Consider the following 25,270-nt stretch of genomic DNA (forward strand, 5'->3'; position numbering starts at 1 on the left):
TTGTCTGCGGTGTTCTCTGCCATACAGCTAACTCCCGTCCTCCCCGGTTTTGTGGTACTGGGGGTTGAACTGAGACCTTGCGCTTGCCAGCAGCAGGTGCTTATGCCGCTGAGCTACGTCCTGGCCCAGTTCCCCCTTTTAATGTGCTACTCATGAGCGATTTGTATGTCCAGCCCACAGCCAAAGGAAAGAGAATGTTTGAATATGTCGTTACATTCATGTGTGCTGTGGCTTTCTCTGCCAGAGTCTTTGTTCAGATGAGATCATCTGACAGAGGAGTGAGGTACACTTTGCCAAGTGGGGTTCTGGCCGTTTAAGCACCGCTTACTGAGTAATTGTCTCTTATCCCTGATTTGAAATGGCATCTGCGGGCCAGGAAGATAGCTCAGTAGAACAAATGCTTGCCTGGCAAGTGCAAGGACCTGAGTTCAATCCCAGGTTCCGCAAAAAAAGAAAGAAAAAAGGCATCTGCATCATGAAGCACAGCCCTGTGTGTACTCTCTTTTGGATCTGTTTTCATTTCTCAATTCTTTGGTGGTTTTAAAATAATTAAGATTGTGTAAACTTTATGAAAGAGGCCACTGAATTGTTCATCTAAGAAAGAGTGAAACCTACTTCCACATTCTACATAGCACTCGAGAATAATCATTCACTTTACATGATTTTTTGGTTTACTCTGAGGAAAATGAATTTTTAAAATGATATTCATGTCCGTAATTTTTTGGCAGCATATCAGTGCCTTCAAATCTTAAAAATAAAGGAAAATATTCTACCTCTGTGTGCTTCAAGACGGGCTTCAACTTCTGTCGTACCTCAAATTACTACTCACTATACTGTGTATCCCCGGGACAAGGACAAACGATGGGAAGGTCGGTGACTGCATATAGACTGTTGAGACTTCTCTGATACTTTGTAATATTTTGGGGAGGGGATATTTTATTTTTCATGATATTTTAAAGACATCTAATAATACTTTATGTCTTTTAATAATTATGTTGCATATTTCTACTTAGATAAGTAGAATCTTGCTAAATTTATAACACTGAATCTCAAAACCAAAAGATTGCTTTAAGAAAACTAAAGTAAGAGTTGTAACTGAAGTGGAACCTACAAATACATCAAACAAGTATAATAGTACACCTAGCATAATTATGTGAAGCATGAAGGGAATTTAGTGGATAATTTGTTAATCACTGCATGATTTATTGTGTTGTATAAATTCTGGAACTTATATCTGTGTGCCACGGTTTTCCTCCCAGGAGTGAACATGGAGAGATTTGCAGAAGAAGCGGACGTGGTGATCGTGGGTGCAGGCCCTGCGGGGCTCTCTGCCGCTGTTCGGCTAAAGCAGTTAGCTGCGGAGCACAACAAGGATATCCGCGTGTGCCTGGTGGAGAAAGCTGCTCAGATCGGGGCTCACACGCTCTCGGGGGCTTGCCTCGATCCGGGGGCTTTCCAAGAGCTCTTCCCAGACTGGAAGGAGAAGGGGGTATGAAAAGCTGCTGCTTATGCAAACTCGGGCCTTTGCTGTAGCACTCTTCCTGGGTCCCTGGAGTAGAAGAAACCCTCTTCATGTAATTCTGTCATTCTGTCTCCAAGGGGGAGATATATCTATATCTATCTATCTATCTATCTATCTATATATAAATAATTTAAAAAGAAAAATATTGACTCATCAGAATTGTGATTAAGATGTTAACTTGTACCTTTATATAACACATTCTATGTGCTTTTTACATGCTGCATATATGAGGAGACATGATTTTGAGCAGACTTCTGAAAAGTTCTGTGGGTGTCTGTATCATTGGTTTTTTGTTTTGGGGGGCTACCAGGAATTGAACTCAAGACCTCACACTTGCCAGGCAGGGGCTGCACCACTGAACTAAATCCCTAGCCCTTGCATCATTGTTCTTAGTGAAGTGCTAGGTAGAGTTTTCTGGGACAGTGCAGTATGTGCAGCCCAAATGGGTGATGTAATTTCACAAGCAATAGTGTGCGATGACTTCCCATGACCTCAGCAGCAAAGCCAGGTGCAGCGTTCAGAGAACCAAGTGCTAGTTTCTCACTGCTTTCAGATAAAACCTGGGTGAACTTGGCTACACTCTTATATTCTCAGTTTTTTCTTCTGTAAGATAAGCTATATTATACCTGTCCTGTTTGCAGGGTAAGAATATGCAATATCTGAATGCTCTTGATAAGACTAAATTAGGTAAAAGTTCATAAACATATTCTTTACATGTGGAGTAAATTGAATTGTAAAAATTTCATCTGTGATCTCCTTCCCAAAATACCATGCTCTTTAAAGTATAGGATTGATGACAAGAAACAAGGAGAAAGATCTTTGCTAATGGGAAGGGCCAGGAGGTGGAGGGAGCAGATACAGTTGAATACATTTGCATGTCTGTGAGCTGTGGTGTGCGCTCCTATAAGTCTTGGTACTTGGGAGGCTGAAGCAGGAGGATCATAAGTTCAAATCCAGCCCGGGCACCTTAACAAGACTTTGTCTCCAGAAATGAAAAGGCTGTGTAGCTCCACACTCTTGGGTGTGTAGAACCCTTGTCTAGCATGTGCAAGGTTCTGGTTCAGTCCCCAGTAGTAGAAAAAGAAGAGGAGGGCAATGTCGATTACGTACATCCCGTCTTTAGCCAGAGGAAAAAGAAAATTTTTAAATTTTTTTCAGCAAGCAGGAAGTTTCATTTTGGAGCCAAGCACTTCTGCTCAACTTCCACAGAACAGGGACACAAGATGCTTACGTTTCAGAGATGTCTCCAAGGCTTCCTAAATAGAGGCTCCTGGAACTGACCTGGCAAGGGGCTTTAACTTTTAGCATTGAAAAGATTCCCACGCACCTCAAAGAGACAGAGAAAGGAATTATAAGGAAAAGGAAAGGCTGAAAGAAAAGGGGCAGGGGGAGTTTACTTTCCTTTACTATCTCCAGAGAAAACAAGTTCTAAAAAAGTTATATTTACAGATATGAACTAAAGCCTTTTCTTTGTTTCTGTTCCAGGCTCCACTTCACACTCCTGTAACAGAAGACAGATTTGGAATTTTAACAAGGAAACATAGAATTCCTGTGCCAATTCTTCCAGGTAGAGTGAAATGCATATTCATAGAGCATGGAATGCGACAGCTGGAGGGGATTTCACTAGAGGTGGAGAAGTCCCCTTCTTTACAAGGTGAGGAAACTGGCTGCCCATATGAAGGATTTAGCCAGTGACACACCTTGCGGATGGGAACGCAGAACTAGAAGTCAGCTCTCAGCAACAGCCTCGTAAGCCGGCCAAGAATTTTCAACTTAATAAATTAGTGCACAGAAAAGGACATGAGCGCTGGAGCAAAGCAGCGCCTGTACCATGAGAAATTGTGCCCGCTACTCCTCGGACAGGACTAATATCTAGAATATGTAAATAACTCAAAAAAGTTAGACTCTGAAAACTAAAAGACTCATTCAGTGGACACTTGAAAAGGATAGTTCTCAAAAGAAGAGAGCTAATATTTGAAAAAATGTTTACTATCTCTGGCCATTAGAGAAATGCAAAGTAAAACACCACCGAGATTCCATCTTGTTCCAGAAAAAATGGATGACATCAAGAAATCTAATAACAAATGTGGGAGGCTACAGGGAAAAAGCAACCCTTCTAAATTGTGTGGAAATGTAAACTAGCACAGCCACCATGGAAGTCAGGGACATTCCTCTAAAAACTAAAACTAGTGAGGCTGCATGGTGGTGCGCCTGTAATCCCAGCGCTTGGGAGGCTGACAACGGGAGGATCACTATGAGCCCGATCTGCGTAGTGGAGCCCTGTAGAACCTGCACTAAATACGTTTTGTTTTTATTTTATTTTTTTGGTGGAATTGGGGATTGAACTCAGACCCTTGTGCTTGCCAGAGAAGCACTTTTTCCACTGAGCCATCTCCCCAGCCCCATAAGTACGTTTTTGTTTTGTTTTTTAAAAAACCCTAAAGCGAATGGTTCCACTTGGCCTAGCAGTCCGTTCCAGGTAGCTTCTGCAGAGTTAAGCTCATGTGACAGTGATACGGTCATATCCATATTTATAGTAGCACAGTTCATAATAGCCAAGTCTTGGAAGTGGCCTGTGTGTCCAGCAGTTGACTGGATAAATAAAATGTACTCACACACGGTGGCGTACTAAGCCATAAAGTAGAATAAATCGCAGTCATTTGTGGGACAGTGCATACATTTTCAAATCCTACTGTTAAGAAAAGTCACACACACAAGCTTAAATATACATGGTTTTTCTCCTGTATGAGAAACCCAGAGTATACATAATTTAAAGAGCAAAATAAAAGATAATAGAAAACAGAGATATTGTCCAAAGGGACAAGAGACCAAGAGATGGGGGAGGGAAGGGAAAGGGAAGTGAGGTGCGATAGCGCTTTCTGTGCGGCCGCCAGCTCCCCCGTGAATGGGATCGCATGCACAGCAAATTCATACAGTAAAATAATTGAGAGGTCTCAACCAAACTTATGAAGGTTGAAGTTATCAAGATAGCATATACATTTAAATAGAAATATGTGTTGATTGAGAATTTTAAGTGAGATATTCTATCAATAAAGTAAAATTTACAATTTTTTTGTTTTTTTTTGTACCAGGGATCAAACTCAGGACCTTGTGCTTACCAGGCAGGCAGCTAATCCTCTGAGCTAGCTCCCTGGCCCAGGATTTATACACAAAGTCTGTATTTGCAGGTCTTCCGATGAACAATCATGGCAATTACATTGTTCGCCTGGGACATTTGGTGAGCTGGATGGGTGAGCAGGCAGAGGCCCTTGGTGTCGAAGTCTACCCTGGCTATGCTGCTGCCGAGGTTTGTGTGGTTCATTGCCTGTTTGTGGCAAGTTTTGCAATACTTATTTACATTTGAAAGTAAAGCAAGAATTTTACAGAAGTAAAATATTTTTGAAAAGCTGTATGTATGTTTTAGAATCAAAATGAGAGGAAATCTTAGGAAATCTCGACCGAAGAGCACTGCCTTTCTTGTGTTGTGCCCATGAGGGGTGCAGACCTCCCCTGGTGGACTGTCTGGTGGGTGGGTGGTAATCCCTTCCTTTGTGAATGGAGAGTGTCTCCTGCCTCGTGCTGCACAGGACACCTGTGGCTTCCTCCCCGACAGTTCCGTTACCACGGTCCTGTCCTCCTCCCTCCCCATTTTCATGCTGGGGTTTTTCCTTGCCACGCTAAATATCCTCATTTCTTTCAGCCATCGCATTATATCATTTGAACTCTTTCAGTGTTCTTGTTGCTATCTTTGAACCACGCCATTTTATCTCCTTTCCCAAGTGACACCCAAAGTGGATAGACTGTCCCAAGCCTCGTGTAGAGCAGGCCCGGCGCCTTCCGCATTCTGGGAACTGCTTTCCGAGTTGTGTCAGTTCCCTCAAGGAGTAACATCTCAGCAGCTGTATCACACTCGTCATGTTTCCTTGGGGGAATTATTGAAGTCTAACTCAAAAACTGCACTCTACAAGTTATAAAAAAGAATGAAATAAGTGTATTTTTTTGTTTTGTTTTGTTTTTGTTTTGTTACTTGCAATCAAACTCTTAATCTTGTGCTTGCCAGGCAGGCCTGTGCCGCTGAGGTATATCCCTGGCCCACAAGTTTATTATTACATAAGCAGTAAACCAAGTTAAAAAAAGAAAACGAGAAGAAATCTTAGTCTTTTATTTATTTATTTTTATTTTATTTTTTTTGCGGAACCGGGGATTGAACTCAGACCCTTGTGCCTGCCAGGGAAGCGCTTATTCCCCTGAGCCATCTCCCCGGCCCCAATCTTAGTCTTTTAAATAGCAAGTTAGAGTCTATTACATACTGTTTATTATTGTCACCTAAAGGAAAAAATACGGCCTTTTCTGTGTTCATTTGCTTGCTTGCTTTTGACTGGAAGTTGCAGCTCGGCGCCAGGCTGCTAGCCCAAACTGCGGCCGGCCGGGACCAGAGGCCAGGCCGGCCCCTCGTGGGTGCTGCTGGCGGGCCAGGCCGGCTGCAGTGCTGGCTTGTGGCTCAGCGAGCTTCCGGACAAAGGCCCGTGTCCCAGGAAGGCTGAGAAAGGGTTCCGGAGCCCACCTGGCTAGAGAAAGTACTGAAAGGGAGGTGGAGGGCTGCACAGTGGTCTTTTCTCTTTGGCACCAGAAATACTCTCAAAAGCTGTTTTTAATCCTGATAGTGAAAGCACGTAGGCCCCCGTGCGGTGTGTGCACTCAGCGTTTGTTTTTCCCGCCTAGGCATGCATTCGGGCTTTTTTTTGGTATGTCTTTGGTGCGGGGTCTGACTACACAGCTCAACTGGCAGTGATCCATCATAGGAGCCTCCCCAGCGCTGGGATTACAGGCGTGCACCACCATGCCTGGGACTCGCCCGGGAGTCCCTGGGGACTCAGAGGCTGGCTGAGGGCGCCCTGGGGCCGGGGTGGGGTCGGCAAGGCCTGTGGAGAGGGGATCAAACCGACAACCCTGCGCTTAGTTCTGATGCGTTTCGGGGGTTTGTATTCATCCTGCAGAACTGCTGTCTGGGCAGAGAGTCCCAGGTAGGTGAGGTGTAGCTCCCAGGATGTGCGCTGAGCAGGGGCGCGTGCACCTGGCCTCTGGTACCCACTCTCCCTCAGGTCCCTGGCAGTTAATACCAGGACATGACTGACGTTGGCCAGGTCTTCTGCCTGAGCCGCAGCGCTGCTGTCCCTTTTGCTACCCACTGCTGTTACCTTGTCCCGCCCTTCGTGCCCCTGCTTTCTGCTGCCTGTGTTGGCCCCTGTGTGCGCTTGTGCCCGGAGTGCTTCCTCCCAAGAGGGAGCAGGCCCGGTTCAGAAGCGTCGCAGTTGCGCCTCTTCGCAATTACACTTTTCCCTTTTATTTCCAGAAATAAACTGTCATCACTGCTGGGATGGCATCAGCCTCCTGGTCCGTGTGGTTTTATATTTTTGAGGTCTTCATTCGAGACAGACTTGAGTGACACCTTCGCATTCCCCCGTGTGCTCTTCATTTGTGACAGGCTTGATTTCAGGCGCCCTGGCCGGGCTCTGTGATCCGACCCGAGAGAGCTGCTCGCTTCAGTAGCACCCGCTCCCTCCCCTCCCGTGCTCTCGTGGGTCGTGACAGTGCCTCAGTTTCCAGCCGTTCTGTTGTGTAGTCTCATGCAGAAAGGGCTCGCTGAAAAGTGTATCTTACTGTAGCCGGAACATGTCAGCAGGCGCCTTTACCTCCGTTTTCTGGGGAAGAGGCATCCCTTCCTGAGAAGCCGTGTCGGTCTGAGTGCGGGTGGTAGTACTAAGGTGGTTTTTATCGTTTTCAGGTCCTTTACCATGAAGATGGTAGTGTAAAAGGAATTGCCACTAACGATGTAGGAATACAGAAAGACGGTGCCCCGAAGGTAACTAGCTTTTAATAGTTGTATGTTTAGTAACCGGACAGACAAAAAAGGAACACACCGAGACTCCTTCAGGTCTTGCTAAAAACTATGTATTATGTGGGTTTCAATTGTGAATTTTTCTCTCATTATTAAATATATATAAACAATTTTGAACTGTCTGACTTAGATGACATGTTCAAGAATAATTTTTTAGACAGGTGAGGTGGTGAACTCCTGTAATCCCAGCACTATGGGAGGCTGAGGCAGGAGAATCACAAGTTCAACTATAGCAGGACAACTTCGCAAACCTTGCCTCAAAATAAAACAAGCTGGCTGGGGAGACAGCTCAGTTGAATAAGCGCTTGCCTGGCAAGCTCAAGGGCCTGAGTTCAATCCCTGGCTCTGCAAAAAGAATAAATAAATAAAAAATAAGCTGGGGATGTAGCTCAGTGTGAAGGCTCTGGATTTTATCACCAATACCACACAGTCATATAAACAGTCAAAATTTTGTTTCAATGAGATGATTAAGAAGTTATTACATCCAATTCAAGTAAAATGTAATGCAGACATGGATTGGTCATGAGTGAACTGTATTGCAAACTTCACACTTTTCATTCCTACGAACAAGAAACATTATTTATAGGCAAATACTGATAGACTTTAACCTGATTTCAGCAGGTCTTTGTGTTAATATAAAACTCCTTGCCTTCGTCTCATTGAGGATGTCAGCCTGAATACTTTTCACGGCTTGTATCTGGAAAAAAGCCATGAGAATATACAGTATTCACCTGTGACCATCCTCAGAAAAGAGGCAAAAGTTACCTTGCTTTTCTTTTTTTTCCTGTAATTTTATTGAGAAACAAATAGCAATGAGACAGTTTCAAACCAAATTGGTAGGACAGTTCCAATAATTAACACATTGCATTCATTCTTCCTAAACCTTGCTTTTCTATAATAAAGCCAAAACATAAATTAAGCCTTAATGAATTACCTGATTATTACCTAATTCCTGACGAGATCCTAAGCTCCCTTAGGAGAGCGTAGGGAAGGGCACTCCAGGACCTGGCCCAGGCCACGCATGCGTTGTGGGCAGAGTTAAGATTCTAGGCTTCTCCGGCCTACCTCCCTGCTTCTGATCACTTCCAGCTCAGTCCCAAGGGGCAGAGCTGACCCCAGACCTGCACCAAGCTCCTTCCGGTAGTTGGCGACTGCAGGTTCACTGTGGCTGACCCCACTGCAGGAGGCACCGGAGCCCCACGGGCTCTGCGGCATCACCTGCTGTCTCACGATCAGAGAATAAAGTTTATACATGCTACACAGTGCCTGCCTGGCTAATACAAGGTCTTGAATTCGATTTTGGGTGCCCAAAAAACCTATTACAAATGTTATAATTTATACATGATTTACTTATTACCGTCATTACAAAATCCACACATTCTTCTGTTTTGATACTTCTGTTTTTTTGTATGGCCTTACTCAGTTTTTGTGTGGGGTGGGTTCTGTCTTTTGTGTTTGTAAAAATGTCTTTTGTATGCTGAGTTTTTATAGGTGTAAACGCAGGAAGTGCTGGGCTTGGTAAGCAGCCCCAGCCACCTTGGAGGCCGGGCGAGAGGAGCCCTGGAGCCCTGGCTGTGGGGCAGCCTGCCCCTTGAAGACAGGCAAGACCCAGCAGTAGGAGACAGTGGGGTCTCAGTGCTTGAACTCTCAAATCTAAGTTTTTAAAAGAATCCTGTAGTAGTACATATTTGAAGTGGAGAAAATGAAGGATTCCAGCGGTGGTGTCCTTCGCTGGCTACCTTGCAGTGGTCAGTGCTGCAGCTCTGGGCAGCCTGCTGGTCACTTGCATCCCCCTACTTGGTCTGGTGTATGTGGACGTGCACGTGTGTGACGTGCTTGCGTGTGACGCCATTCCCAAGGACAAGCTACTGATAAACACGCAGGGCGCGCAGACCCCATAACAAAGGTGCTGAGTCGGTCACAGTGATTCTTCCACTGACGCTGAAAATACTCAGCCACAGGGCTCTCCAGCCCCACACGTGGAGACGGAGATGGCCTTGCTCACCTGCTGAAACATCGCTGAAAACTTAGGCAAGTGACTGTACGATGTGAAAACAAAACAGTGTGTTGTCGGAGACTTAGTCATGTGTACGTACATCCGTATACGTACATGGAAACGGGAAAACAGCAGGAGTGTTATACTTCGCAGGAGGGGTTTCTGATTATTCTGAATGCTCTGACTTAGTGACTTTTTTTTTCCAGTCTGGGAATTAAACCCAGGGTCTTCACACTGAGCTATATCCTCCAGCCCTTCTTTGCATTTTTCATTTTAAGGCAACGTCTCAGGAAGTTGCCAGGCCAGGACAGAGCTTGGATCGTCCTGCCGCAGCCTCCCAGAGTGCTGGGAGTGTAGACACGGGCCACTATTCCCAGCCCCAGTACCCTTACCGAGCAGCTACGACATGCCAGACATAAATGTGTGATGTACTACAAAGAGAAGAGTGCAAGGTGCTCCCTGTCACTCTTCTATAGTAGGGAAACACATTCCAGTTTTACAACATTGCAGGTGAAACAGGGAAAAGTTGCCGGCCCTCCCCAGGGCGCACTGAGCCGGTGGTGGTGGTGCTGGTGGTGGCTGTAGCCCCAGCACTTGGGAGGCTGAAAACAGGAGAATCACTAGGAGTGCGATCTACATAGTGAGACCCTGTAGGCCCAGTACTTGAAAAAAAAATAGGGAAAAGTCAAGTGAAAAAAGTATACTGTCAAGTGAATAAGACACAGAAAGAATGTCACATGGTTTCTCTATGAAACCATGTGACATTATGAAAAGCCTAGAACATAAGTATATAGACAGCACAGAGATGGTAGGAAAAAAGGCAGGCTTGGTGGTGGTATGAGGCTGGGGGGTGGGGAGGGGTGCGGCCGAGCTCCCAGCAGGTGTGGCCCGAGGAGCGTGTTCATGTGGTCCTGTCAGTGTTACAAGGATGTAAATAGCCAGTAAGTTTTAATTTCTAGAAATGTAAGCATAGAAAATCAAAAACTGGGGAAACGTTTTCAGTGGAGAAGAGTCTTTATCCTGAGGGTGCTTTATTTGCCTGTGAACACATTCCATTATAAAGCTTCGGTTAGGGCCCACTTGCAGTAGCACGCTTTTATTTCCTCCCTCCCTCTCTTTTTTTCTTTTTAGTTTTATTTCTGATGTTACACACTTGTGCTGTACCTGAGTAGTAATTCAACCTAAAACTGACCGGAACGTGAATTCATTTCAAGTCGTCAGATGTTGCCACTTAACATGGTTTTTGCTTTACAGACGACATTCGAGAGGGGGTTGGAACTGCACGCCAGAGTCACGGTCTTTGCGGAGGGTTGCCATGGACACCTGGCCAAGCAGCTGTACAAGAAGTTTGATTTGCGGGCTGATTGCCAACCCCAGACCTATGGGATTGGGCTGAAGGAGGTACCCTGACATTATGATTTTCATTTTGAAAGGTGGACATAAAGTAGTTTTTATGGTCATGTAGTTTACAACTGTGATTTAATTTTACAGTTACATGTTTCACTGATTTGAAATAGTCATTAGGGATAGGGAGCCAGCTCAGCGGGTTAAGCGCCTGCCTGCCAAATGCAAGGTCCTGAGTTTGATCCCAAAAAAAAAAAAAAAAAAAAAAAAAGGTTATTATAACTATAAAGTATTTGATATATTTTTCAAGGGGTAAGAAATACTATTGATCAAATTACTGGGTTATTTCTACATTTTGGAACTGTTTTGCTGAATGTTGCTTGCACTGAGTTTTTAAGTTGGAAATATCTAAACTGATTTTACAGAGTTATGCTGTTTGCTTAGTGGTACTGAGCCTCTTACCTCTAGGCTATCGTGGATGGCCATATCCTACAGAAATGTTAATTTAAGTATTTTTTAAATGTACTTGGTGCAGGCTCTCACTACGTAGCTCAGACTCATAGTAATCCTCCTGTTTTTAGCCTCCCCAGAGCTGGATTAAGGTGTGCGCCACCAGGCCTAGACCCAGGGGCCAGCTCAGCACACCCGGGGTGGGCCAGCCTGGCAAGTAGAGACTGCGGATCAAACGTAGGTCCCTGTGCTTGCCTCAGCAGGCACTTGCGCTGAGCTATCTTGCTGGCCCAGAAATGTTTACTTAAAACCTAAAACCCGGATATGGCTGGTGTGGTGGTGCACACCTCTAAAGCCAGCACCCGTGCGGCTGAGGCAGGACAGTTGAAGTGAGTTGAGACCAGCCTGGGCTACATAGTGAGAGCCTGTCTCAAAAGGAAGAAAAAAAATTTTAACTCCAAAAGGAAATAAAAATTGTAGTATGAAGGTAATTTAGTTTATGAAATACTCAGCATGGTATATTTAGCTGTAATGCAAAATTGGGCTCAATTTGGTATATTTTCTCAGTTATCTGTTCTTTAGTCTGTCTTCCTAAATCTAAATTTTCTTCATAGCCCTTTTACAAATGTCTTTTTAAGGACCAAGGGTGTGACTCTGTGGTAGAGCGCTGGCCTGGCATGTTAGATCTTGGGTTCAGACCCGTCACCGAAATGCACATCTGTGCATGAAGAATTTCGCCAGACATCAAGGCCCATACCTGTAATCCTGCGCTTTGAGGCCGAGGCAGGAAGGCTGCAAGCTGGAGCCCAGCCAGTGCAACTCAGCCATTCACTGAGACCTTGTCTGAAACTTTCCGGAAGGGCCTGGGCCAGTGGGTAGCTCCGAGCAGAGGTCCTTCAGCCAGCCCCACTGATGGCAAAGGGCGTTTTTAGGTTAAATCTCAAGTGCAAATGCTGTATGCAGTCGAATTCGTTGTAATGTGAATACAGGCTTGTTTTGGTAGAGTGTACGTATTCTCTGAGTTTTAGATAATATTTCAGGTGAAAGTTATATAAAATTTAAAACCTACCAGTCTGAAAGGGAATGACTTGCTCTTATTGTAAAAGGTGGGGGGACAGCAGATGCGTTGGTTTCCTAAAGAAATGTGTGTTGTAAAGCGACAGCCTAGGTGTGTAACTGTCCCCGTGAGGAGGGGACCCACCTGGCCATGGAGCTGCACTCCCGGTCAGGAGTGCTCCTGTCACCGCACAAAGCCTGCCGGTGCCTGTCGGGGCGCGTGCAGGAGCCCGCGTGCTGCCCCGCCGCCCAGCTCTTCCCTTCGCTAACTCTGTGGACCCCTTGCTTTGCAGCTGTGGCTCATAGATGAGAAGAAGTGGCGGCCTGGGCGGGTGGACCACACTGTGGGCTGGCCCCTGGACAGACACACCTATGGCGGCTCCTTCCTCTACCACCTGAACGAGGGCGAGCCCCTCGTGGCCCTGGGATTTGTGGTAGGTGCAGCCCCTTGCAGACCATTCTGCAGTAGAGCTGAGAACCAAGGCCTCGGGCCTGGAGAGGGGGACAGCTTTCTGTGGCCAGCTGCTCTCGGGTTTGATCCCTGTGTGCAGTGCTTGTGCTGCTGACGGAGCCACCGTGTTCCGCTCGCTCGCTCGCTCGCTCGCTAGGGTGTGGAGGAGGAGGGATGTCCCCAGGGGTTCACTGCCTTAGTCCTGCGACGGCGACCAGACAGTGCCCCCTGGCATTGACAGGGCCTGGGGGCGTGGGCAGTGCTGGCTTCCACCTCCGGCCCTCGAGTGCGTGTGGGAAAGTAGGAGAGGCTGCCACAGTTCACTTGGGTGCCTTGGTGCTGTCTTGGAAATGGGCCCTGAGGGGGGTTCCTGTCCTCCTCCTTCGTAAGTATGACCTAGGGTCATTTTCATTTTCCCTGTAGTACTAGTACAGATTTTCAGTTTAGTGTTAGAATTAGTATTAGTAAAAGGATAATAAAGTATCACATCTCCTTTTGGAAAAGCAGAATCTGAGACACATACACATGTTTTGAGATAATGCCTTCGTGTATAACCCAGGCTGGCTTCGAGCTCACTGTGAAGACGAGGTTGGCCTCTAGCCCTCCTGCCTCGGCCTCTCTGGGGTTATTACACGCCCGTCTTACTTTTATTGATTATAAGCACATGGTGTCCTTCTGTGTAGCTTTTCTGTCACACATTTTTGTATGTGGTTCATTTAAATTTGCCTTGCTGTGTACTTCAGCAAGCACTGTAAAAGAGATGTAGCACTCGGGAGGCCGAGGCAGGAGGGTCGCTGTGAGCCCAAGCCCAGCCTGGGCCACCCAGTGAGCCCGGGGCAGCCTGAACTGCCCGGTGAGCTCAAGGCAGCCTAAACTGCCTGGTGAGCCCAAGGCAGCCTGAACTGCACAGTGACCCCAAGGCCAGCCTGGGCTGCCCAGTGAAACCTTGTCTCAAACAGACCAAAAGCAGCAAAAGAAAAATTTAATAGACATATTTCCTGATAAATATTCACATTAGCTTGGTCTAATTTGAAATTAAAATTAAAATGTTTAATTGTATAAATGTGTCAGCTTTAAATTTGAACCTTTTAAGGTGGGCCTGGACTACCAGAACCCGTTCCTGAGTCCCTTCAGAGAGTTCCAGAGGTGGAAGCACCACCCCAGTGTCGCGCCCACCCTGGAGGGTGGCAAGCGGATCGCGTATGGGGCCAGGGCCCTCAACGAAGGTGGCTTACAGGTGACTTCTGGGCTTTGAGTCCCTATTTTTTATGTGATAATTTCAGAATTAAAAATGTAACATAATCAATATAGTAAAAAAAAAAAAAAAAATAGGAAATTACCCTGAAGAACAAAATTGGTAGTATTAAAGTACCTAGTATTTATAAAGTTATATACACAGTAACTGAATCGCACCATAAATTTTAGGTAGCTTTAGAAATATGTTGATCTCGAGATAAATTTGTGAGTTCTTTGTTGGTTTGTTTTTAACCAGAAAATAGTAACTGGCTGATTCACAGTATTGTTCCTTGATCCTTAACTGCTCAGAAACTCAAAGGCAAACTTAGTTTTCTACATGATTCATCTAATTCCAGCCAACAGAACGGTCCATTCTTTTCGGTGCCCTCTTTTCATGGTTCATGGTCCTACTTGTGTGTGTGTTTGGAATAAATCTTCCCAAATGTATGGCTGTGAAAGTAGATACAGGCAAAGAGGCTCTGAAAGCCAGCCCTGTGGGGTATGCCAGACGATCTGGATCTGGAAGGACTTTACTTCTGCCCTTAGGAGGTCACCTGTACAATAAAAGAATCCCTTCTGTCTCTTAATGTTCCAAGACTCTAGGACTGTTTTAGAAATTTAACTTTTTTGGGGGGTGGGGCTGGCACGGCATGTGGTACTGGGGACCAAACTGCAGTCCCTGCACGTTGCCTAAGCAGGCACTTTAGACTGCTGAGCAATCTCGCTGGCCCAGAAATTTAACTTTTAAAAGAATAGGTTACAAAAATAACAGATGAGCCAGGGGTGTCAATGTGGCACACACCTGTAATCCCAGCACTCAGGAGGCTGAGGCAGGAGGTTGCCATGAGCTTGAGGCCAGCCTGGGCCATGAAGCAGGTTCAAGTTCAGCCTAAACTATATAGTTAGACGCTGTCTCAAAAAAGAGTCAGTCAGTCAATACATAGGAAAATAGGGGGATGACCGTATGAGAATCAAATTCTGTAATAGTAATTCATAAAGTAAAATCATACTTATATAAACATAACTTTTGAAAGCTTAAACTAAAATAAAAAGGGACTGTAGAAACTTTGTAAGATGTATTTTCTAAGGGCTGGCCAAATAGCTCAGTGGATTAAAACGCCTGCAAGCAGGTGCAGAGGCCAGGGGTTCAATCCCCAGGCTGATCTAGTAGTGAAACCCTGAACACCCTGTAGACCCTTTGCTAAAATACAGGGGGAAAAAAATGTATTTTCCTGGAGTGCATATAGTAAAAAAAAAAAAATCTAGATTTTAGTCACTGAGGCTTAAATATTTTCTACTATGATATAGATAGGTATAATTTTTTTATTTTATTTATTTTTAATGTACTTAGGACAGGGTCTGCAGGGTCTCACTACATAGATGGACTTGTAGTGATTCTCCTGTTTTCAGCCTGCCAAGTGCTGGGATGACAGGTGTGCGCCAGCACGCCAGTCTCAGTTGCCATCTCAGTGCCCCCGGGGGTGGGGCCGGCGCTGCCTGCAGGGGATCGGACCTCAGCTGCTGCGCTCTGCCTAAACAGGCACTTAGTTCACTGAGCTATCTGGCCAGCCCAGAAAGGTATAAATTGATTCTTTTTTTTTTTTTTATTCTTGAGACAGGGTCTCACTGTGCAGTTCAGGCTGGCCTTGAGCTCACTTAGTAGCCTGGGCCGGTCTCGAACTCACAACATCCTCTTGCCTCAGCCTCCCACGCGCTGGGATTACAGGGGTGCACCACCATGCCCTGCTCAGATAGGTATAAACCCAGATAGGTGTGGCAGAGTGCGGTGCAGCACAGCCGCAGCCCCAGTTCTCCAGAGGCTCGAATGAGGTAAGCCCCACACGAGCTCAGCAGGGTGCTGCCTCAGAATGAAGACTAAGGGCAGAGAGCTCAGTGTGAAGGCCCTGGGTCCAGTCCCCGCACCACCGAAACAGTAAGTTCAAAGCATCATTTTACTTAAAATATGTGAGTGCTCTGATCTTAAATCTGTCCTATGTAAATGAGTTTGCAGAGTAGCAAAAGGTTTAGCAGCAAAGGAGGATGGTGGAATGCCCATTTCCGGGAAGGAAGAGGGCAGTGGGCATGCTCCTCCCAGCCTCAGCCCTTTCGCCTTCCCTGGCAGCATCTCTGCACAGCCCTAAACTCTGGATTTGGAATATTCAGCTTCACTTCATCTGAGCTAACAAACGCACTGTGACCCTCTGTTTCTCTCAGTCCATCCCCAAACTCACCTTTCCTGGCGGTTTGCTGATCGGCTGTAGCCCTGGCTTCATGAACGTTCCCAAGATCAAAGGCACGCACACAGCAATGAAAAGTGGGAGCTTGGCAGCAGAATCCATTTTTAATCAACTGACTGATGAAAATCTCCAGTCACGGACAGTAGGTGAGACGTCCTTTCAGGAAGTAAGATGGTCAGGTTAGATTTGCTTCAGTTGACACTGAAAGGTCTGTTTTGCATCTGGTCCTTTATGCAGAATGCCACAGTGTGTGCTGTGCACAAAGCAAACATAAACGAACCATAGAGTCATGGGGTTTGGAAACAGTGGTTTTCCTCACGTCTGAGTAGACTGGCAGCTGGGCATGGTGGCACTGCCTGGGTCCCAGAACTCTGGAAGCCGAGGCAGGACGGTCCTAAGTTCGTGGCCCACCTGGACAGTTCTCAAATTTCTTTTCTGATGGGGTCAGGGGAGCTGGGGGTGCAGTTCTGTGAAGGTCCTGGTTTCCATTCTTGGCTCCGCCCTCCAAACCCAAAAGGTAGACACGTGGCCACCTCCTCTAGAGTCCACTTCAGTCTGCCAGCCCCACCTGTCCATCCCGTCCACCAGGGGCTCACACCAAGGTGCCCACAGGTATCCGGGCATCTTTAGGTGTAGAATAGAACAGCTTCACCTGAGGCAGAAGAGGCCACTGGGCCTTTGTAAGCACTGCCACGGGACAGCAGGAAGTGGCCTTGCACCTCCATGAAACCCTCAGGCAGACCCTAGTGGCTCAGCTCTGCTCAGAGCTGCGGTCTGCACCACTCTGACACTCCTGGGCCGTCATGGTGCCCCTCAGGTGGCCCTGTGGGCAGCAGGCCATCCCCCACCCTGCAGGCCTTCCACTGCTGTCCCTTTTGTCCTACATGGACATCTGCTTTGTCTCCTGCACCAGGAGGAAGGGCCCAGCTGAGCCCGGACTTTGAACCTCTCTTGAATGCAGAACCTTGACACAGACGCATGACAAACCTTATTCTCCTCCATGATAGGTGTTGATCTGGCGCCCAGTGGCAGTGACGTTGAGTGTGTGCAAGGCCTGTGGGTTCGATCCCACCACCATGAATAAGAGCATCCTCCTGGATTGTGTGCTTGCCTCTCAGAACTATGCCTGGGGGCTCAGGAGGAAATCGGCAAGATGGCTTTGTTTGGGTGGAACTTTCTGTTTTGTCAAATGCTGTTCCCCTTGGACCCTCAGCCACACTTTAGATTTTGCTTTTTTGTTTTGAGACGGTCTCCCAATGCAGTTCAGGCTGGCCTTGAGCTCAGTTTTTTGCCCAGGCTGGTCTCAAATTCACAACAGTCCTGCCTCAGCCTCCCAAGTGCCAGGATTGTAGGCTTGCGGCACCATGCGAGGCTTCAGCCACACTTCGGTGGTGGTGTGCGTGCAGAGCACTGATGAGCAAAAGGCACAGCCTGTGAGTGGGGAGTGGAGCCAGGACAGGCGCTCATAAAAGGCTGTGACAATGAGTTGTCTCCCTGGTTTGGGTAGTCTCGGGGGGGAGACAGGTGGAAGGGGTTCTTCTCAGGACGGGGTCTCTATGTAGTTCAGACTGGCATTGAACTCACTAAGGCCAGGCTGCCCTCCAACTTGCAACAATCCTCCTGCCTCAGCCTCCCGAGTTCTGGGATTCCACGTGGGCGCCCCCACACTGACCTGGGTCCTTAAATGCATGCATTGAGTTTTAGGTACCTTGTTTTCCTGGTTCTTAGGAACCAGCCTCTGCCTCCAGCTTCACCTGTACATCAAGTCTTGAGAAAGGACGTGGGCCGCACTGGGGAGGCCCCTCTGCAGTAGATCTTAGCTACATCTGCAGCTCACCCTGCTACAACCTCAGTCTGAGGTACTAGGTTCAGATGTGCGGAATATAGTTTTGCAGGGGCACATGCCAACTCCTAGTGGGTAGTAGCAGTCTCAGTAATTACAAAAATTTTCATTTTTATAGAAAGCATGAATCTGAAATCATTAAGGTTCCTTTTCTGTCTGGTTTTCCACATTCACAGTTGTGAGTGTTTAGAGCTGGGGTATACCCTCGTGGCAGAGCCTTGGCTTAGCACAGATGAGTCCCTGGGGTCCATCCTCAGCACTGCCAGGAGAAATCAAACGCTCAACAAACTGTGAGCCTGCCTGCCGTCGTGTGCTCCTGTCATCCCAGCAGCACTCGGGAGGTTGAGGCAAGAGGATCGCTGCTAAGTTCAAGGCCAGCCTGGGCTACATAGTGAAACCCTGTCTCAAAAACCAAACCAAACCAAATGCATTTAAAAAACACAACAACAACACCCCCCCCCATTTTTGATACTATCTTTTGGGAAGATCTCATCATTGTATGTGATTCCTCGGGGTGACCACCTGTCGGGAAGTGATGTTAAGATTTAACTCAGCAATTACCACAAAAGGAAAATACTGTGACAGTGTTTTTAGGCTGCTTGCACAATGGTACACTTTTTTTTTTTTTTTTTTTAAATAAAAGGACTGCATGTAACTGAGTATGAGGACAATTTAAAGAAATCTTGGGTGTGGAAAGAGCTGTATTCTGTGAGAAACATAAGACCATCCTGCCATGGAGTCCTGGGTGTGTATGGAGGGATGATTTACACAGGAGTATTTTACTGGATTCTGCGAGGACTGGAGCCGTGGACTCTGCGACATAAAGGTAATCACACATTTGAGAGTACCCCAGAAGCTCTCAGTACTCAGGAAGGGACCCACTGTGACCTGTCCTTGACTGTTTGCAGCTTGCTAAGAGACACATAATTTATCATCCTCCAGAGTCTAGTACTGGGGGTAGGGGAGATGGCTCAGAATAAGTGCTTGCCTGGCAAGTGCAAGGCTCTGAGTTCAATCCCTGGGTCCGCAAAAAAAAAAAAAAAAAGTACTATAGAAAGACGTAAGTCAAGCTCCTGGTATGCTTCCTGGAAGGGCGAGAAGCAGTGGTGGGTGTGTTTGGCAAGTGTGAAGCCTAGGCTGAGTCCTTAGCATAACTGTTACGAAATGTCCCCCCCAAAATTGTTGAAGGTTCTGACTCCGACCAGCTCAGACCAGCCAAGGACTGCACGCCGATCGAGTATCCCAAGCCCGATGGCAAAATCAGTTTTGACCTCTTGTCGTCCGTGGCTCTGAGTGGCACCAACCACGACCACGACCAGCCAGCACACCTGACACTGAGGGACGACAGTGTGCCTGTGAGCAGGAACCTGGCGGTGTACGACGGCCCCGAGCAGCGCTTCTGCCCAGCGGGTAAGGACTCCGGGCTCAGGTGTAGCAAACGCCATACTGGTGCGTGCTTGCTTCAGTGGCTCGTAAACTGCTTCCTCCCAGTTGTTCGCACTGCTGAGACGGTTGTGAGTCCTGCATTCAGCTTCCATTAGGAGACCTGCACCTCAGCTAGCAGGGATGGAATGGGAAATCTGGTAAGCCCAGCCCAGGTGGCACTGCTCCAGCTGTTCCTGGGTACCCTGACTGGGACAAGAGGACCTCCGCTCCTGTAACTGTAGGATCCACTGGTCTCCGTTGGGTCAGTTTTACCCCGGGGAGGAGTGGCGGCAGGAATGAGAAAAGACAGACAACAAAAGCTAGGCTAGGTGGTCGCTGGTCTGCCTGATGGGCAAGCCTAATGCAGTGGCGACAAAACCTATTGTATTTATACTTCTGCAAAGTTGGTAACATGTGACAAGGGTGCCTAGTGACTAACAGCTGACCTTAACCAGACAGGATGTTTATCTCAGGTCTGAGGTAGCCTGATTGCTTTAGGCAGTGAGGCCCAGTCCCACCTACACACACTTGATCAACTTCCTAGCTTCCCAGCAGCTCCAAACAGTTAACTTTTCGGAGCCACGTCCTAGCTGCTCGTGTGTGTGCACGCGTTAAACCGAGACCAGTGAGTCACTTAAAGTTTTTATGAGGTGTGGACTCGCTGTGTCGTTCAGGCTGGCCTCAAACTCACAGAAATCTTCCTGCCTCAACCTCCCAAGTGCTAGGACTACAGGTGGGTTTTACCACTCAGCTGACTGCCCTAAACCTTTATGTTCACCATACATATGGTTATTTTTTAGTGCTAAGCTTTTAACTCAAATTACAGTAATTGAAGCAGGTCTCATGTGATAGAGCAGTATTCAGATACATGAGAACAAGTGCATTCTCTAGAGACTTCATGCAGGTAGGTTTTCCAACAGCAGTGACCTCCACTGTATTAAGGAAAGAATCGTGTCGTCGGAGCGCTCTTCCGCGGCCGTGCAGCGCCTCCATGTGGAGGGAGCACCAGCTCTGCCACTACTGCTGCACCCCCTTAACGTGCTCACTCGACGGCAGCACAGGCGCATGACGCGCGCTGGGTGGACATCAGGAGACCTTTTTTAAGCTTTCTGGGCTGGCCTGCTCGTGAGTGTGTGATCGCAGCATTCCGAAGGCCCAAGCAGGAGGATCACTACGAGCTCAAGGCCAGCCTGAACTACGCAGCAGGAGCCTGTCTCAAAAAAACAAAACAAAATGAAATTTCCGTAGCCGATCTTTTAAGATGTAAATTTCTACTGACAAACTTCTAATGTTAAAAGTTAAGTATTATCATTTTTACTTTACAGGAGTTTATGAATTTGTACCCTTGGAACAAGGAGATGGATTTCGGCTCCAGATAAATGCCCAGAACTGTGTGCACTGCAAAACATGTGACATTAAGGATCCAAGCCAGAATATTAACTGGGTGGTGCCTGAAGGGGGAGGAGGACCTGCTTACAACGGAATGTGAGCCGCAGCTGGCTCCGCTGGCAGGCACGTTGCATACTTGTGTTCTTCAGGATGCAGATGTGTGGCAACTAACTTTAAAACGTCTTGGCCAGGCTTAGTGCTGCACGCCTGTAATCCCAGCACCCGGGGGGCTGAGGCAGGAGTACTGCTGAGTGTTTCAGGCTAGCCTGGGCAACTTACGTGAGTTTAAGGCCAGCCTGAACTATGCAGCAAGACCCTGTCTCAAAAAAACAAACCAAAAATTATAATAATTGTCTTGATATTAACATTCACAAAGTATCAGTAAAATAAAAATTTTATACAATACATAACATTGACTCATGAAAATTATGAAATACTTCTCTTAAAGCTGTATGTGTAAAGCATCTACCTACATTTTCAGTTCTTCAAAGATTTTAGTATCAAAGCAAAGTGTACTCTTGGCCTTTACATCTGACTTGCCAAATTTAAATCCAGTGTAAAAATGAAGATACTATAGACCAGGAGTTGGCATCCAGCTCACTGCTAGTTACGAATAAAGTTTTATTGAAACAGCCACATCCATTGCCTACACATTGTCTATGATTAAGGTACACTTGTGTTACCACTGCGGAGCCAAGTAGTTGCAACAGACTAGACGGTCCACAAAACCTAAACACTGACTAGCTGGCTGTTTGTAAGAAGTGTGCCAGCCCCTGAACTGTTACCCACAAATAGAAAACACTAGCACAGACTACCACAGACACGCTCAGCACTGGTAGAAACTAAGCTTGCATCTGTTCACTATATAAGTTATGACAGGAATTTAAAACCAGGCTGGACACCATTCTCTGTAAAATGCAGAAAACAATTACAAAAGCTCAATTTCACTGGCATTTGGTAACACTTTATTAAGAGGGAAACTCAGTATTTCTAAACTGTAAACAATGAGGAACTGAAAGCTAGAGACTTAACTCTCCTTTTTTTTACTGCCTCAAACAACCTGTGCATAATACCAGGCAAAAGCGAATCCTCGTTAGGCGAACATCTTTGCATACACTGCCTTCTCTTTATCTTTCTGTGCCTTGATCTTCTGCTTGACTTTCAGCAGTTCTGCCTGGATAGCTGCAGGGAAAGCAAATGCAGTGAGTTCTTCTGCCAGGTAGCACCGCACACTTGTGACAAACTTCATGCCCCCGTCCACCTCGACAAGGCTGCTTGTCCAGAATCTGAGCCCCCACTGAGAGCAAATGCTCGACAGCATCATAAAAACCAGGCATCATTTTGGAACACTGATAACTCAATCACAAATGGTTTCCCTCTCCATTAGACTGGGCCTCAGTAAGACATCAAAGCCTATTTTACCTTTTCTTCTCCAATTGTGCTGCTAGGGATTATAGCCAGGGCCTTATGCTAGAACAGTGCCCTACCAGTGGGTATCTCCCAGTGCTTTCTATTTTGAGAAAGGGTCTCAGTTGCACAGGCTGGCCTCTCCACACCTGGGACTTCCAAAGATATTTTTAAATATCTCTAATATCAATATTCATATTTGCCTTATTTTCTAAAAACAAGTTCATTTCTCTCACAGCTTCTCTAACCAGCCCAACTGCTAGAATACTAGAGGTTATAGCTACATTCAATATGCAGGTTTGTGATCACTAATCCTGATGTGTAGTCACTGGACGAAGGTTAGCTGATTACCAGAGCAAACTTGGTGCGTCACGGAGACGCAGCCTTGGGTACTACATATGGCCTCATACTGGTTCTCTTCTGGAACCCTCCCCTGCTCTGATCTCCAGCGTGATGTTTCTGCCTTGACGCCTGCTGGCTATGGACTGAACCCCACGAACCATGAGTAAACCCAGCTGCAGGTGTTGGGTGCGATGTCTCAGCATGGGAAAGTGACTGACTGGAATGATTCTGAGGTTGAATTAATCTCAGTGCTGAGTTTTCAACTAAAAAATGGGTCTCAAATGATACTGTGGACCAAACCACTGGAACGGAAACTTATGTTTCTGAGAGGAACTGGAATGTATGCTCTGTGTGGGCAGGGACCCTGACTGCCTCGGTCACTGCTTTAGGATCAAGGCCTTTAGCCTAGTAACACATTCTTTAGTATCTGTCGAACACATAAATACCTGGCAAAGTTAACTACAATGGTTTATGGGGATACATTTTTATAGGATAAAAAGAACTTTACAGAAACTGCTAACTTACCTTTATCTTCTGGTGCTATCTCTTGAGCTTTCTTAAGGTCAGCCTTTAATTGGAAAAAAATTAAAAATTAGACATAAATGATTTATGAAAATAATTGTTTATTTTAAAACATTTAGAACAAGATTTACCAATGCTTGATCATATTCTTTCAATCCTTGCCATCCTTGAGCGCGACGATACAGTGCTTTGGTATTTGACGGGTCTATTTCAAGAGCCTACAAAAGAATCGTAAAATTCGTATTAACACTTAAGTGCCACATGCTGCGCAGCCTCTGCCCCTGGGCACACTGAGCCAGCCACCGAGACCAGGCGTGGGGGCGCACGCCTGGAATCCCAGCGCTGGGGAGGCTGCAAACAGGATCACTACAGGTCTGAGCTGTGCAGTGGGACCCTGTACCAAATACACAAAAACCCCAGGATGGCCATCACCCTTCGCCGTCAGCTCCACCCCTGGCCCTCCTCAGTGCACAAGGAGTTTAGAGCCCATCGGCAGCTCTTCCCGGGCAGCTACAGCCCGGGACAGAGGAGAGGAGGGCTCCAAGGCAGGGTTCCAGAGCTCTTCTCAGCCTGTGCTCAGCGCCTAACTTGACAGGGAAAGCTTTCTGCAAACAAATCTGTACCCACTCGTCGCTGGTAACTCAGCTGGTTCTGGGGGAGCCCTAGCTCTCACCATGGGGTGTGCAGCTCTCTTGTGTAAAATGGTACAGTACTTACATACAATCTACAGCAATCGGACCCAGGACCTTGTGCTTGCCAGGCAGGCACCTGTGCCAGTGAGCTGTCACCCTGCACCATACCCGCCTATATTCCTGTATCATTTCCAGATTACTCTTGTTACAAATACTGTTATTCACACAGGACACTATGAAAGTAACTTCAATTACAGCTATACTGTTTAGGGAACAATGAGAAAAAGTACCTGCTCAGTAGGAAGAAATCTCCAAAGCTGGATGAATCTGAAAATGGGGCCCATAGACACAGGGATTGTGAACTATACACACTTTAATTGAAATCTAGGTTCTTAGAGACATGAATAACCCAGTATGTGGCTTATGTAACATCCTTTGAAAGGCAATATTCAAGACTTTTACTGGAAAGGACACACACTATTTGGTTTCACAAAGGTCGGAAAGACCCAGAGTGGAAGCTGATGTTCCTGCTGGCAGCTCTCACCGCGTTGTGTCCCCTCCGAAGCGGATCTGGAGCTGGAACAGCACTGACTACGGGCTTGCTGAGACACGCGAGGCTGCGGTCCTGCCCCGAGCAAGACTGCATGTTTTCTTAGCCTTTATTTCAGCCAATTAGAATCTGTTAAGCCAGGGCCTCACGAACGCCAGGCAAGCACTCTGTCCTTGAGCTACAGCCCCAGCCCAGCTCTCACTTTAGTTCTCGCTCTGAACAGAGCTAATCTGTGCGCAATGTACAAAAGATACACCACTTGGCTTAGAATTGTTTGACCAGCAATACACCAGGGAAGAGTCAGCGGGTCTGATGAAGGTACAGCCTCTAGCTCTGTCGGTCAGCATGCTGGGGCGGCCGTCAGGAATAGGTTTTCTGTGCACTGCAAGCTAGCGCTTCTCTAGCCAGGCTAGGGTGACCCTCCAGAGGCCCCTCTGTGCCGGTCTTGACTTGGGCACGCTGACTGACCTTTACCTGCAGACATCAGTCTGGCACCCAGCAGGCCACCCACAGGGCTGACCCTGTATCCCCTTGCTGTAGTGTCATAACTGCACCATGGGACAGGATATTTCCATTTTATTAACAAATTAGCGCGCTATACTAGCAATTTACTGAGATCACAAAGCTGCCAGCCGGCAGAAGTCCCACTTTAAAAACCAGAAGGCCAGGGGTGGACCGGGCAGTGGGGTGCTTGCCCAGCAGGCACAGGCGGCACACCCACATCCCCTCTGCATTGGCAGCTTTGGTCCCAGTGCCTACGTGCAGCAGACGCGCCTCAGTCAACAGAAGAGCAGGTGCGCACGGTGTTCAGGTTCTGAGAAGGAACAAGCATCCTCGTAGTCACAGAGTGACAGAGTTAAAAGCAAATGATGGGGGCTGGAGAGATGGCTCAGTGGTCTAAAGCACCTACTTGGAACAAGCTTGGCAAAGCACAGGGACCGCGGTTCAATCCTCCAGCACCACATGCCA

At 46.9% G+C, this 25,270-nt stretch overlaps 2 protein-coding genes across 5 annotated transcripts in view; one reads left to right on the plus strand and one right to left on the minus strand.

The window, feature by feature from the left end:
• Positions 1-25,270, plus strand: part of Etfdh (electron transfer flavoprotein dehydrogenase) — a 39,052-nt gene that overhangs the window by 9,828 nt on the left and 3,954 nt on the right. For 2 of the 4 annotated variants that reach the window (XM_023705750.1, XM_012517902.2), the window contains 12 exons: positions 729-869; positions 1,260-1,489; positions 3,008-3,089; positions 4,711-4,829; positions 7,308-7,385; positions 10,672-10,818; positions 12,561-12,701; positions 13,812-13,955; positions 16,169-16,337; positions 18,678-18,860; positions 19,223-19,444; positions 20,785-21,105. In XM_023705750.1, the coding sequence (XP_023561518.1) occupies positions 729-869; positions 1,260-1,489; positions 3,008-3,089; positions 4,711-4,829; positions 7,308-7,385; positions 10,672-10,818; positions 12,561-12,701; positions 13,812-13,955; positions 16,169-16,337; positions 18,678-18,860; positions 19,223-19,444; positions 20,785-20,948 (1,820 nt within the window). In that variant the 3' untranslated portion in view covers positions 20,949-21,105. Of the gene's footprint in view, positions 1-728; positions 870-1,259; positions 1,490-3,007; positions 3,090-4,710; positions 4,830-7,307; positions 7,386-10,671; positions 10,819-12,560; positions 12,702-13,811; positions 13,956-16,168; positions 16,338-18,677; positions 18,861-19,222; positions 19,445-20,784; positions 21,106-25,270 lie in introns of those variants that run through there. The other 2 variants (XM_023705751.1, XM_023705752.1) reach the window with 2 other exon arrangements.
• Ppid (peptidylprolyl isomerase D) overlaps positions 21,791-25,270 on the minus strand; it is a 14,056-nt gene continuing 10,576 nt past the window's right edge. Inside the window, exons 8-11 of the mRNA XM_012517896.2 lie at positions 24,914-25,056; positions 23,251-23,337; positions 23,123-23,165; positions 21,791-22,030 (exon numbers count right to left, since the gene is read on the minus strand). Coding sequence (XP_012373350.1) covers positions 21,942-22,030; positions 23,123-23,165; positions 23,251-23,337; positions 24,914-25,056 — 362 coding nt within the window. The 3' untranslated portion in view covers positions 21,791-21,941. The remainder of the gene's footprint in view (positions 22,031-23,122; positions 23,166-23,250; positions 23,338-24,913; positions 25,057-25,270) is intronic.

The sequence above is a fragment of the Octodon degus genome, unplaced genomic scaffold, assembly GCF_000260255.1.
Source record: "Octodon degus isolate 3935 unplaced genomic scaffold, OctDeg1.0 scaffold00228, whole genome shotgun sequence".
NCBI lineage: Eukaryota > Metazoa > Chordata > Mammalia > Rodentia > Octodontidae > Octodon > Octodon degus.